This window comes from Filicampus tigris, chromosome 2 (assembly GCF_054856515.1).
Source record: "Filicampus tigris isolate MCC_2025a chromosome 2, RoL_Ftig_1.0, whole genome shotgun sequence".
In the NCBI taxonomy this organism is placed as follows: Eukaryota; Metazoa; Chordata; class Actinopteri; order Syngnathiformes; family Syngnathidae; genus Filicampus; species Filicampus tigris.
Genome location: NC_141218.1, coordinates 33,138,527 through 33,151,737, shown reverse-complemented (window position 1 = coordinate 33,151,737; position 13,211 = coordinate 33,138,527). Strand labels below are relative to the sequence as shown.

Genomic DNA, 13,211 nt, shown 5'->3' with positions numbered 1-13,211 from the left:
TTTGTTAGGTGTGCTTTGGCTAATTTTTGTTTTTTTGTTTTTGCTGTTAGATTTTTTTCATACAGTGTTTAATTTTCATTGTTATTGTAATCATTTGGGTTTTTTTCTTCATGTTAAAAAAGATAAACATTCAAATCCATGCAAATAAAATCTCTCGCTAAAAGCAGATTTAATAGAGCAACAATGCCATCTATTGGTAAAATTACAGTACTACAATAGAGGAGGCTATAAGCGGCTTGGATATCCCATCTGCGCATGCGTGAGAATCAAGTTAAAAACAAGTCTACTAAACAAACGAGCAGTAATTAAAATTGTGTGTGCTAGTACGTACTAAAGTTTATGCTTAACTGTACACCTTAACGCTTGCACGCATTGTTTAAAAGGCTTTAAGCCTTAGGTGACAAAACGACAGGTGCACTTTGTGCTTTGTTGAACTGCGCTAATGCCATTTATAGGCTTGGACGTTTGTGTAAAAAACACCATTGCAAAGCCCCAAGTTGATGCAAAGTGATTATCAAACGACACAGGCTATGCATGTTCAATAAAAAAACAAAAAACATACACTTTACACTCAAGTGGTTCAAATAGTCCAAATCACAACTTTCTTTGTTGCTTTCCACCAGTTTTGAATACCATTTGGTAACCCAAAAAATTACCATACCCATAATGCACAGAGTGACCCAAGCTCTGCAAGATGCTTATTGGCAAGTTCCTATCTCTGATATATGTTCGGATCTGTATACATCCATGTAAAATATATCTAATGTAAAATATATATCTTTAAGTATCCATATTAAAAGTTTAATATGCAGTTTCATTTTTCATACTCAGACTAAAGTGTATTTACCATTTAGAATTATAATACTGCCGTTGCATAGTTGTGCTCATTGCATAAAACCACAAGTAAAAGCACCAGGTGAGGCAGGCAGTATTCTGACTCACAAAGGTGAACTACCATTTGGCAAACAAAGGCAATTGCCTGGGGCCCTACAATTTTCCGAGGCCCCTAAACGTGTCATAAAAAAAGGTCAATACTTTCTTCCCCCTGCGATGTAAAGATAGACATATGGACCAGTTTATCTTCTCACCGCACACGTACAGACTTCATTTAGGAAGGTGATACAACTTGTTGCCTCAATTTTGAGGACATGGAGCAAGGTGCAAACCCTGTATTTGAACGTTTTGCGCCAAAGGAAAGCCAACGTGGAAGATACATATAAAACCTTTTAAAAAAAAAATCTCTCAAAACTAGGCTGCCAATCGTACTTAATTACCGAAGGAAGACTGACGCCAAACATCTAGTGAGAAAATTATGAATGTAACGCTGCTAATTTAATGGCAAATACAGACCAATCTGTTTTTCCCTTAATGTTGTAAAATAAGAATCACACTCTCACCAGCTACAGTATAAACCTCACCGCACATTAGTGGACTGCCACGTACAAATTGACCATCATCCAAGGCAAGGTAAAGAGAAGTAAAAACAGGATGAAAAACATAGCTAGCTGATGTCGTGCACGCTCTTGGCCAGCAGACGGCGTTAAAGCACATTTGACTCAGCAGATCCAAGCGAGCAGAGGGAGTAGACCAAAGTTCCCCGAGTTTTCCCCTACTTTCCATTCCCTCTCACTCTTGAGGAGGGATGGAGCTGGAAAGCTGAAGAGTGCAGCTGGAGTCTGCAGAATTCGGGCAAAGCTCACAATCTGACCTCCTTTCTCACCCTGAAGGCCCTTTAAAACCCCCCTCTGAGAGGTCTGTTGCCCTGCACAGCCTTGGGACCCAACATCCAGCGCAGCATGAAGCTCTGTGTTGTGCTTTGCCTGGCACTGTTTTGGGTGGAGTTCCAACATGGTAAGTTTGTTGCAACATTTGTCTCAATGCAATTGACTTACATGTGTTAGCATGAGGAACTGGTGCTAGCATGATGACATGGTGTTAAGCCTCAAAGTTCTGAGGTTTGGCTTCCAACATTGGGTCAAGACCTTTTTGGAGATGGCATGTTCTGGGTTAACTGAAAAACTCAGATTTGTAGTGGGAATGACTCTTTGTGTAATATGTTCCTGTGATATGTTTAGCCCAAAGTCAGCTGCGATGGGCTCCGGCCCACCCACGATCCCAGTGAGGACCAGCGCTGAAATCCCGAAAAACTGAAGCAGATTATTGGCTTGGGGGCACCTTTGTACAATCATACATGTAGTTTCATGAGTTTGTAGTTTCACTTCACACTTTTTGATAAACCTGCCTTCGATGGCAGCTGTCCTTCATTCTTTATCAAAGAATAACACGTTCTTACCTGAATAAAGATTGTTTTTGTAGGTTTATTTCAGTGTTCATTGAGAACGAAATGAACAGTATCAGCAGTGAGAGTGAAGCTGACCACTTGTGACAGAACAAATGGATAGCAAACATCCTATTCAGATGTTATTATAGCTGCTGGAAACACCCAAAAAAAAAGCCCCCCAGACACCAGTGTTCAAGTTCATACTTCGGCTTAGTTTTAACCAAGCCCATAAAATGTGGACAACTGAAATGGGGACAAAAAAGAGTTGAACGCTGTGTCGCAATACAAAAAAAAAAACATACATACGTGGATAAAATTGTTGGTACCCCTCTGTTCATGAAAGAAAAACCCACAGTGGTCACAAAAATAACTGGAATCTAACAAAAGTAATAATACATCAAAAATAAGTAAATTGAGTTTCTCTTGTGTAGTGCTTTTCCACCTTCCAGGCGCTTCACACTGACTCCTCGTTCACCTACTGATGGCGCAGCATCAGGAGCAACTGGGGGGTTCAGTATCTTGCTCAAGGACACTTCGACATGGTCAGGGGAGCGAACCCACATCTGGGTTGGGAGAGGGACCACGCTACCACTGAGCCATGAAAGTAAATCATTGAAAATCAAGACAGAAATTTGCCTCCATGGATGTTGACAGGCTGGAAAGCTTCTGAGAAAATGTCAGACGAGGCAAAGCTGGATCTTATGATGCAAAAATGAAGCATAGCAAGAAAAGAACACTGACCCTACTGTGAAACATGGAGGAGGCGTTGTTATGTTCTGGGGCTCCTTTGCTACATCTGGCACATCTGGGTGTCTTGAATCTGCGCAGGGGTACAAGACTATCAGAGACAAAAGCTTGCTCTCGGTCACAGGTGTTGCAACAGGACAATGACCCAAAACACAGATCAAAAAGAAAACAAAAAAACACTCAAGGATGGCTGAGAGCAAAACACGGGACTATCCTGAATTCAATGAGCCCTGATCGAATTCCTAGTCAACATCTGTGGAAGGAGCTGAAACATGACGTCTGGAGAATGCACCCTTCGAACCTGAACAGAGGGTCAAAATACCTGCTGAGAGGTGCAGAAGTCTCAGTGAAAATTATCAAAATGATTTGACCGCAGTGATTTCCTGAAAATATGAACTCAACAGTACTGTACCATCATTTTTATCCAGTCCTTTTTTTTTGTTTTTATTTTTTTTTTACTGTAATTCTGTTGAACCACAGTGTCTGATTTTTAGGGTTAGTTTTCATAAAAAGTTTATTACTTTTTGCCACATTCAAGCGATTTCTGTAACCAAGAATTTTGTGCATGTATTTAATGTACAGTATTTCGGAACAAATCAGTGAATTGAAATGACTTTACGGAGTTTTGAAGTCATCTATTTGCTGACTCTCTTTGAAAGGCACCTGCCAGCAAGCCAAGAGAAGAAAGGATTCAGGGGAGAACCGCATCAGACCAGGAGGCAAACGGGGAAAGATGCGCCAGCCCAAACTGAAGGAGGGAGGCGGGAGAGGCCACAGCCTGCTGACGCAGGTGTTGGAAAAAGGCCGTTTCCTGCGTCTGGGCCAGAGCACGATTCTGGCCCCCGGGAATGACGTGGAGCTGCGCTGCAAAGGCAGCAACATCGGGTGGTCTTACCCCACCTACCTGGACACCTTCAACGACTCTCGTCTCAGGTGATCAGCTTTGGCTTCGAAATGCATCTCTACGTGAATCTTTTTTCTTTTGAAAAGCAGTCTAGGTATTTTTTCGGTATCCATCTTAAGGTCCGTGTGCTAATCCGCTCTTTGTGCACACTAGTAGCGCGCAGATGTGAACCACTGTTGTAGCAGTGCGCTGAATTGAGGACAAAGAGTTTCTTACTTAGGACATGGACCTCAAGCTGGATAGCAAAACAAGATGCTCAAATGGCTTCCCATACTCTCTATCTTTTCCACCTCCAGCATCGTACAGAGCGACAAGTACAGTCAGCTCATCCTGACGTCGCCCTCAGCCGCCGATACGGGGCAGTACAGTTGCTGGGTCGTCGTGTGTGATGGTCGTGAGTGTGAGAAGGACCACGACCATGTGTATTCCTCCAACATCTATTTCGCAGGTGACTAAACATGAATCACTTTCGGAAACTTTCCTACTTTAAACAATTCAGGCATATTAGGTTCTTTTGAAGTCTAAATTAGGCGTGAATGAGTGGATAGAGGATTTTTTTTCCCTCCCTTGACTAGCTACAAGTTCTTGGGTACCCAGTTCCCCTCCCAAAGACAGTCGGGGAAGCAGGGGCGTAGCTAGAAATTTTTCAGCGGGGTGGCCGGCCTGCATTTCACTGAGCAGTGGCCATAAGCATGCGTGCATGTTGTACATTTGCATAAGTACCTCTGGAACTGAGAAGTCATTGTTTATCATCCATGACACCTGTCCCATATACGTTCACCGACTGCCCAGTGGCTGTATAAGTGTCCCTACTACATTTCAATAAGTGCTGAAAGTTGACATTATACCATATGGTGAAAATAGGAACAGTTCATTCAGTGTTGCAAACAGTTGCAGGACGTTCGCCAGGCATTCTCAAACTGCTTTTATATGGTTGCAAACAAGTTTTCTTGTAGCTATCAAATTTGGAACAAAATTTCTTTGTGGGGTGGCCAATTAAGGTGGACAGAGAGTGACGGCATAGCTCCGCCCCTGTGATCACCCACGACTCTGTAATGAGTTGAACGCGTATTCCGGTTGCTTCTACAAATTCACAACATTCTCATAAAAACTATAAAAAAATCCACTGAACTGGTTGGGTAAATGAGTGGGCCAGTAACATGACAATCTAAACACCAATGCAAAAAAGAGACGATTAGATAAGTGATAGGCGGATTCAACCCATATCAACACATGCCACCACTGGAATCCACCAATGCTACATTTTCCCAAATTTAGGGTTCCTCTTGATTCTACATTTCATGCTTTTGCAAAAATGAAGGTTTCATGACTCTGTGGTCAACACATTTTTACTACATTTTGTTAATCAGAGATGCAAGTAAACCTTTCTAGATTTTTTTTTTTTTGCGCAGATTCCGAATCTGCCCCCATTTTTTTCTCGAGCGCATCAGGTTTTCCGTATCCGTGCAATTTATATTGCACAAGCGTTTTATAGGTCAAAGTTCAAAACAAAAAAAGGAAAATATCTCAAAAACCTGGTGGGCAACAAATAAAATGAAGACATTTTTTAAAGCAGCGTCCAAAATATATTTAGGGACACATAAAGCTCTGATTGCCGTTGAATTGTCAAGCCCATAATAAGTAGTTGAGTAAACAACGACTGCTGGCCATTGTACTTTAGGAAACAGCAACTTCTTTCATTGTAAAATCAGATCAATAACCAATGCCCAAAATGTCTTACAGACAAAGACAACCTCTTTGTCCCATCGGACATCCACTTCCAGATCGTTTACCTGCGGCCAGACAAGCCGGCCGCCGTGCCGTGTCGCGTGACCACCCCACAGGCCAAGGTGTCGCTGCACAGAGAAGTTCCACCCGAGGAGATCGCCGCCAATGAGACCTTGGTCAACTACGACCCCGCCAAAGGTTTTGTCCTGCAGACGCCCAGCCTCGAGTATCAGGGCGTGTTCTACTGCAAGGCCGTGGCCAGAGGAACGCCGCAGATCTCCACCAAATACCAGCTCCTCTATGTCGAAGGTAAAGCTGCGGCTTTACTTGCGCTTGTCAACTGTCTGCTGATTGCTTCAACTAAGGTGAGGCAAACTGAGCGCTTGATGATTAATGCGCACTTTCTGCTGTGGCCAGTGCCCAGTAGTCCACCTTTTGTGAACCTGAAGGCGTCTTCTAAGCTGGTGAATGGAGGCGACAACGTCAACCTGACCTGCAGTGTGGTAGGGGAGCCGGATGTCGACGTGAGCTTCACCTGGTCTTATCCTGGGCAGGTGAGAGGGACACCTTGCTCGAAACAACAAATTATGGAACGGTCACTTCACTTTGGAGGGTATTTATTCTGGTTCAGAACATCATTGGGTAGTTTGTGTCATTCAAGTCAAGGCAAGAGCTTCACAAGCCCACATTTGATAGTTGGCTGATCCAAACCCCCCAATTGGGTAAGGGAAAAACCTCAAATCCCATAAGGGCAAAAAAAGAAGAAACCTTGAGAAGGGAACACAGATGAGGGAATTCCCCTTCCAGGATGACCAGGCTGCAAAAAAAAAAAAAAATTAAAAAATAACACTTTACAGAACTAGCTGTCCCTTGTATTGTCCCCCAACTTTCGATAAAAGTAAAAACAACACGGCAAATTTGAAAAAAAAAAACACAAGTTGAGTGTTTTTACAGTGTGGCAATGATTCATTGTTTTTGTTTCAGGGCCGGCGTCCTGTTCACATCCAAACTTCCTGGAGGTTGGTCAATCGAGGTCGGGGTCAAACAACACGTATCACACAAAGCGTCCTCAGCGTGGAGGACATGGAGACCATCGATTTTGGAAATTACATCTGCAAAGCCAAGAACCAGCGCGGCGAGACAATTGTGACGACCAGCATCATGTCCAAGTAGCACCTGTTCTGCTTAAATTGGTTTATCGATAACACACTCAATAAAGCTAAACCCATCTGTACAAGAATCACCATTAAAATGTTAAAGAGCTAAATGATCGAGTACATTATGAGTCGAATTTATAAGACAACCCAGCTTCCGATCTCCTCCAACGTCACAATGCACTAAGCGGCAGCGCTTCTTCATGCAAAATCATGACGCTGGAAAAGAAATCGGCAGCATTAAGAGCTTTGCTGCGGCTCTTAGGCCAGTCACGAGCAGAAGAATCTGGTTGAAGTTGAAAACTTTGCCAGGCTAACATTCTAATGTGCTCCATATGTGGAATGTGTTACACATGCCCAGAACGTGTTTTGTTTTAGTGCTGCTTCCTCCCCGACTTTCTTTCTTTCTTCGTTAACTTTTTGCAGAAAGCTCAGGACTCGTCACCGAGTCAAACAGATGAGTGTTTTCCTAAAAGAATGGAAATAGAAATCACAGAAGTAACCTGCTTCTACAAACAAACAGATTATTATATATTCATATTTCTTTTTTGGGGGATATTTGGCCTTCAGGTGAAATTTCAGGATGAACTTAAAATGCACTACAGGTGAATGTCTGTAAACTTTTGAATGTGCATGTCCAACTGTATAAGGTTGAAGGCTTCAACAAGAAACTGAATAGAAAAAGTGTATATATATATATATATATATATTTATTTTTTTTCATTTCCAAGGATGTCCAGCTAGATATCCCTTTGCTACTTTTCCAATCTCTCTGTATAGGGTCTGTTGCAACCTGTTAATACTCAGTAGCAGTTTCCCTTCATGCTGTAAAAAACAAAACCAAAAAAAAACAACTGCAAAGACCAGCATGGTTTTGTTGCGTTTCCGCGCTGGATTTAAGATAAGATAAGATAAGAATGCCTTTATTGATCCCACAGTGGGGAAATTTTCATTGTTACAGTAGCAAAGATATAGGTCACACAGGGGCGGCGGCATAATGTGGCCATTAATGTATAACATTGACGGCAAACATTTAGGATCAAACCTATGTAGATATACGCAGTAACGTGTATATACACATGTGTATACACACCAACCTACATCTACAAAAAAATATGAGGAACACTCATTTCGGCCTGTACATAGTACAGAGGAAAAAATACTCTAAGTAAGTGACAGTGCTGCAGTGGTGTAGTGAAATGTAAGGAACAGCATTGGATAAAAATAAAACTAGACTAGCAGTAGTGGGGAATGTTGAGTATTGCACGGTATTACAGTAGTGGGGAATATTGGGTATTGCGCGATATGAGCTCAGGTGCAGGACTGCACAATTGCACTAATGACCGCCAGTTTGTAGAGACTACACAATGTTCTTGTTAAAGAGTCTGACAGCAGCAGGCAAGAAGGAACGGCGGAATCTCTCCTTTGCACAGCGAGGGTGTAACAGTCTGTCACTGAAGGTGCTGTGGAGTGCTGTTAGGGTGCCCTGGAGGGGGTGGTCCGGGTTGCCCAGCATTGATGGCAGCTTGGCCAACATCCTCCTGTCCCCCACCGAGTCCACAGAGTCCAGGGAGCAGCCCAGGACAGAGCCGGCCCTCTTGACCAGTTTGTCCAGCCGCTTCTTGTCCCGGGCCGAGACGCCGCCTGCCCAGGTGACCACTCCCTGGAAGATGACCGATGCAACCACAGAGTCATAAAAGTTCCTGAGGAGTGTCCCCTGAACCCCAAAAGACCTCAGTCTCCTGAGTAGGAAGAGTCTGCTCTGACTCTTCCTATAGAGGGCGTCTGTGTTGTCGCACCAGTCCAGTTTATTGTTCAGATGAACACCCAGGTACTTGTAAGTTGAGACTCTCTCAACATCTGTTCCCCGGATATTCACTGGTGCAGGTGAAGAGTGCTGGCGCCTACCGAAATCCACCACCATTTCTTTGGATTTCCCCGCATTGATCAGGAGGCGGTTCCGCTGGCACCAGTCCACAAAACCCTGAGTAAGTTCTCTGTACTCCCGATCATCTCCGCCTGTGATGAGGCCGACAATCGCAGAGTCGTCAGAGAACTTCTGCAGGTGACAGGTAGGGGTGTTGTAGTTGAAGTCCGAGGTGTAGAGGGTGAACAGGAAGGGAGCCGAGACAGTTCCCTGTGGGGCCCCCGTGCTGCAGAGGAGCACGTCAGACACACAGTCCTGTGTCCTCACATACTGTGGCCGGTTTGTGAGGTAGTCCTGGATCCATGTGGTGAGGTGGTGCGCCACCCCCGCCCGCTCCAGCTTGTCTCCCAGTAGGGTGGGCTGGATGGTGTTGAAAGCACTGGAGAAATCAAAGAACATGATCCTCACAGTGCTCCCCGCCTTCTCCAGGTGGGAGAGTGAAGTGTGGAGGAGGTAGATGATGGCATCATCCACACTGATGCCAGGCTGATATGCGAACTGGAGTGGGTCCATTGAGGAGCTCACCAGACCGTTTTGCTGACGAGGGGGAAAATGTGACGCAGCCTGCATTGACTGTTTATGTACAGCAGGTGGCGGTATGCTCCAAAGACAATCATGTGTAAATCAGGCTGACAACGAACTAATAAAGTAGCTTTGAATACAGAGACCGTTTTACAGAGAAGTTCTTCTGAGCTAAGTTTTACATTTCTATTTTTATTTCATGAAAGAGTAGGGTTGGTAGGTTGAGAAATGGTAGTTCGCAGGCCCAAGGGTGGCAGTAACGCACCAGAAGTTGTGTGCCAACTGCTACAAGGTAGAAGAAAAAAGATGAATTTGAAGAGAAAAACCATTCATTTATTGTAATTTCTACTTTATTTCGGTTTGCACAAGCGCAAGGATTGTACCTTTGGCAACAATGTGACACAGGAAGGTAAGCGAAACTTTAAGACAGGGATGTCCAAACTCAGTCCTCAAAGGCCGTTTCGCTGCCTGCTTTCGATCCATCTCAGCTGCAACACATCTCATTCAAAAGATCCTGATCGTTATCAAGCTTCTTCAGAGCTTGCAGATGAGGTGATCATTTGAATCAGGTGCGTTACAGCAGGGACAGATGGAAAACAGGCAGGAAAGCGGCCCTTGAGGACCAGAGCTGGACATGTCTGCTTTAAGAGTTAAAGCGGCAGCAGGCTCCCACTTAACATTTCAATAGAAATAAATAAATAAGTGTAGGCTACGCAAAATGAGAGTGGAAAGCTGTTTGAGCAGCAAACTGATACATGATGAACATAGTGCACTCCATTTTTCTTTTCAATCAAATCGGTTCAGATCTGTTGGACTTTTTATTTTCCGGATTGACGATTAGCGGACCGTTGATCAAACGAAAGAATTGTATTTCATATAGCAGGTTTAAAATACAAGTTTATTACATGTTTACTGCAAAGTGCGCCAACACACCAATAATAGAAAACCACACAAATTCTATATAGAAGCCAACAGACCCCAATTTTAGAGCTGTATTCGGGTGAAGTTGGACGAGACGCACAAAACATACTCAGAATTGGGATTGGTCCCGTGGTCAACAACAAAAAGAGGAAGGGTGACACATTTAAGGGGGATACTGCACCTGCAACAGTATCAAGTTGATGTCTTGCTGAAACTTGAAATGTGAGTAAAGGTGCAGGAATACACAGCTTGAATACGGCAGGGCCGTATCGGAATATGTGCATCAATGTGCGTGCAGTGTGTGCGCAGAGCTTCAAAACAAACAAGCATCCAGTGGCTGCAAGAAGAAAAATCATATTTGATGACATGCAAGTCCTGAGATTCTGTCCCCCCACCCCCCGCCACCCCACAAATCCCCCTATAGACAGCCAAAGAAAACGGCCTTGTCCATTAAGTGCTTGTGTGCATCATTCTCGATCATGTCGGGGCACATCTGAAAAATATGATCCACCCCCACATGTGATCTTTAGCGTGGACGCCTTCGACGAGTCCGTTTGCTTCCTGGAAGCGGGGGGGCCCATCGTTATCTGGGCGAGAGCGGGAAAGCCGAGCAGGCTCCGGAGCTGCGAGGTGACTGCAAGCTGAAGGAGTGGGATGGAGACGTAGAGCCGGGGGAGGCCTTCTGCGGGCTGCACGGTTCCCCGTTTTGGAGCTTCCAGAGCAGCTCTTCATTCTCCATCGACAAACGCTTGTTCACCTTGGACTCCTTCTGGAGGGATTCTTGCAGCACAGCCTGCTCTGTAGACAGTTGCCTGCATGCCACAAACACAATAGCTTAGACAAGCAAATTTCTTTGTGAATGCTATTATTATGTACAAAAACAGAATATTGCGAGTTTTTTTTTTAAATTAGCTTTTCGTGAGCTTTTTATATATCGCCAACCTCCCCACAATATCGAGACAAGTATAGGTATCGTGAGGTTCATATCGCAATGTTATCGTTTCGTGACACCCCTACACACTTCTACTAATCAAAGCAGGAAATAGACGACCACAGTGCAGGTTTTGGACTTCCTTATGATTTGTGCACTAGCAAGTGGATTGCATTCAAGTGTACTGTAGAGGTTTTACCTTACAATGATACATGAAGATGCATTATACGATGTGTTTATGAAATGCTTCACAATTGAGTAAAAATTGAGGGCGATGCCCATCTTGGCCAATTTTGAGATCTTGGGTGAAGCTCAGTACTGCCAATAATCCATATCATACGACAGTATTTATATTTAAGGTAACAGGAGTACGTTTGTAAAGCACCGCATGTACCTGTAACCGTGACGACCTATGCGCGAGGAAGATGACCGTGGGGGTGTGGGTGACTTACCTTGAGAGAGCAGCATATCTCTCCATGCGAGCTTTGAGGTCCTCGTTCTCCTGCTGGACCTTCTTAAGGCTCTCGTCCAACTTCACATTTTTCTCAAGCTGGCGGACAAAACAAGTGAACAATGCAACGTTTGACACCATCGCAATTTGAATGCAGTCCCTTGTCTCTGCTTCAGGTCTTACAAGTTCAGCAATTTCAATCATCTTCTTCTTCTGCTGGTGAAGTTGTTTGTTTTTGATATCCAGCACCACCTTCAGGCTTTCCAGCTCTTGCTCCAGATACACAGTGTGCGAATCCTTCTACAGGGAAAGAACACAAGACATTTCGGGACTCCTTAGGGACCCCAAAAAAAAAAAAAAAAAAAAACACGTGCATGACGTTATTTCCATCTCACTAGCTGGCTAATTTCCTATACACATCCACTTACCGGCTGTGAATATCGTGAGTGGATTGAATTGTTTGCAAATGTTTAACCAAGGCCGCTTTTTAGCTGCCAGCAACCACAGTTGTGATGCGATGATGAAGATGATTAAGCGGACTGGATCAAGCCAGGGAACATCGCGAGAATATTTAAGATTATGTAATAGTACTTTTGGGTTTTGTGTCCTGTTTTCACTTTTTATTGCATTATTTTGCAATAAAAATGATCTTTGCAAAATAAGGCAATGTTATTTTAGGAGGAGAACGAACGTCTTCCACTTCTGGGTCATAGCTTTACGTCCGTCCCCCAACCCCTCGTCAGTGAAATGGGCTGACGACGCCAATTTTGCCTGATTATATAATTAAACTACTGACAGCAACCTCATGGTGGGAGGGGTTTAACGAATGAAGTTCCCTTAATTATATGGCAGAAACCTGAGTGTGTTCTGAATCAATACTGATGAGTAAAGGCAGACTCGCATTAACACTGCACTTAGAAATTAAAAATTGGAAAGGGCAGTGTTGGTAGTCAATTGGTCCAAACGCATATCATGATGCCAGCCATTCAAGAAAAAATAATAGGTGACGGTTTGGTTGATGATTTCCCCGACGGTGAAACAAGAGCAAAATACAGAGACCGGTACCTGACTTTCCGCCAGCTCTCTCCGCTTCTTCTCCTCTGCTCTTAGCTTTTCGATCAGGTCGGCATTTTCCTGAGTCAACATTTCAATCTGTGCCTGTACAAAACCAGGAAGACTTTCTTTTAAGGCACGACATGGTGACAGCTTATTTGTATTGGGAGAAAAACTGTCCAACTTACAGCCAATGCCGCTTCTGCATCCTTCAAACTTTCATTCAAAGACCCCAGTTGCTGTGTGTGGATTTCCTTGAGCCCTTCACGAGTTATGGTATTATCATACATATTTTAAAAAAACAACAAGAAAAGAAAAATTGGGTCAAAACTCAAGTTACACAGATTAATTCGATAATTGGTCATGTTGAATATTTAGTGTTAACTTTCATGGAGTGGAAACTGAAAATGAAATGCAGCTTTTCAAAGGATATTTTCACTCCCTCACCTTCCAGTGACTCTTCATGTTGTTGCTTAACACACTGCAGCTGCTCCTCGTGGCTGTGCTCCAATTCCAGCTTCATGGCGTCATGACTTACTTCAAGTTGTTCCATCTTTCAGACAACACGGGAAACACTTCGGTGACTAGCTCA

At 43.8% G+C, this 13,211-nt stretch overlaps 2 protein-coding genes across 7 annotated transcripts in view; one reads left to right on the top strand and one right to left on the bottom strand.

The window, feature by feature from the left end:
* The first annotated feature begins 1,547 nt into the window (after positions 1 to 1,547).
* Positions 1,548 to 6,946, top strand: pdgfrl (platelet-derived growth factor receptor-like). Its single transcript, XM_086023671.1, has 6 exons — positions 1,548 to 1,851; positions 3,688 to 3,961; positions 4,229 to 4,380; positions 5,676 to 5,969; positions 6,078 to 6,214; positions 6,645 to 6,946. Exons 1-6 carry the CDS (start codon positions 1,797 to 1,799, stop codon positions 6,831 to 6,833), a joined length of 1,101 nt encoding a protein of 366 aa, XP_085879797.1. The 5' UTR covers positions 1,548 to 1,796; the 3' UTR covers positions 6,834 to 6,946.
* Positions 6,947 to 9,591: 2,645 nt separating this feature from the next.
* mtus1a (microtubule associated tumor suppressor 1a) overlaps positions 9,592 to 13,211 on the bottom strand; it is a 32,305-nt gene continuing 28,685 nt past the window's right edge. For all 6 annotated transcript variants that reach the window (XM_086023661.1, XM_086023660.1, XM_086023657.1 and 3 more), the window contains 6 exons: positions 13,067 to 13,172; positions 12,808 to 12,881; positions 12,632 to 12,724; positions 11,750 to 11,866; positions 11,568 to 11,665; positions 9,592 to 10,996 (listed from right to left, as the gene is read on the bottom strand). In XM_086023661.1, coding sequence (XP_085879787.1) covers positions 10,768 to 10,996; positions 11,568 to 11,665; positions 11,750 to 11,866; positions 12,632 to 12,724; positions 12,808 to 12,881; positions 13,067 to 13,172 — 717 coding nt within the window. In that variant the 3' untranslated portion in view covers positions 9,592 to 10,767. The remainder of the gene's footprint in view (positions 10,997 to 11,567; positions 11,666 to 11,749; positions 11,867 to 12,631; positions 12,725 to 12,807; positions 12,882 to 13,066; positions 13,173 to 13,211) is intronic.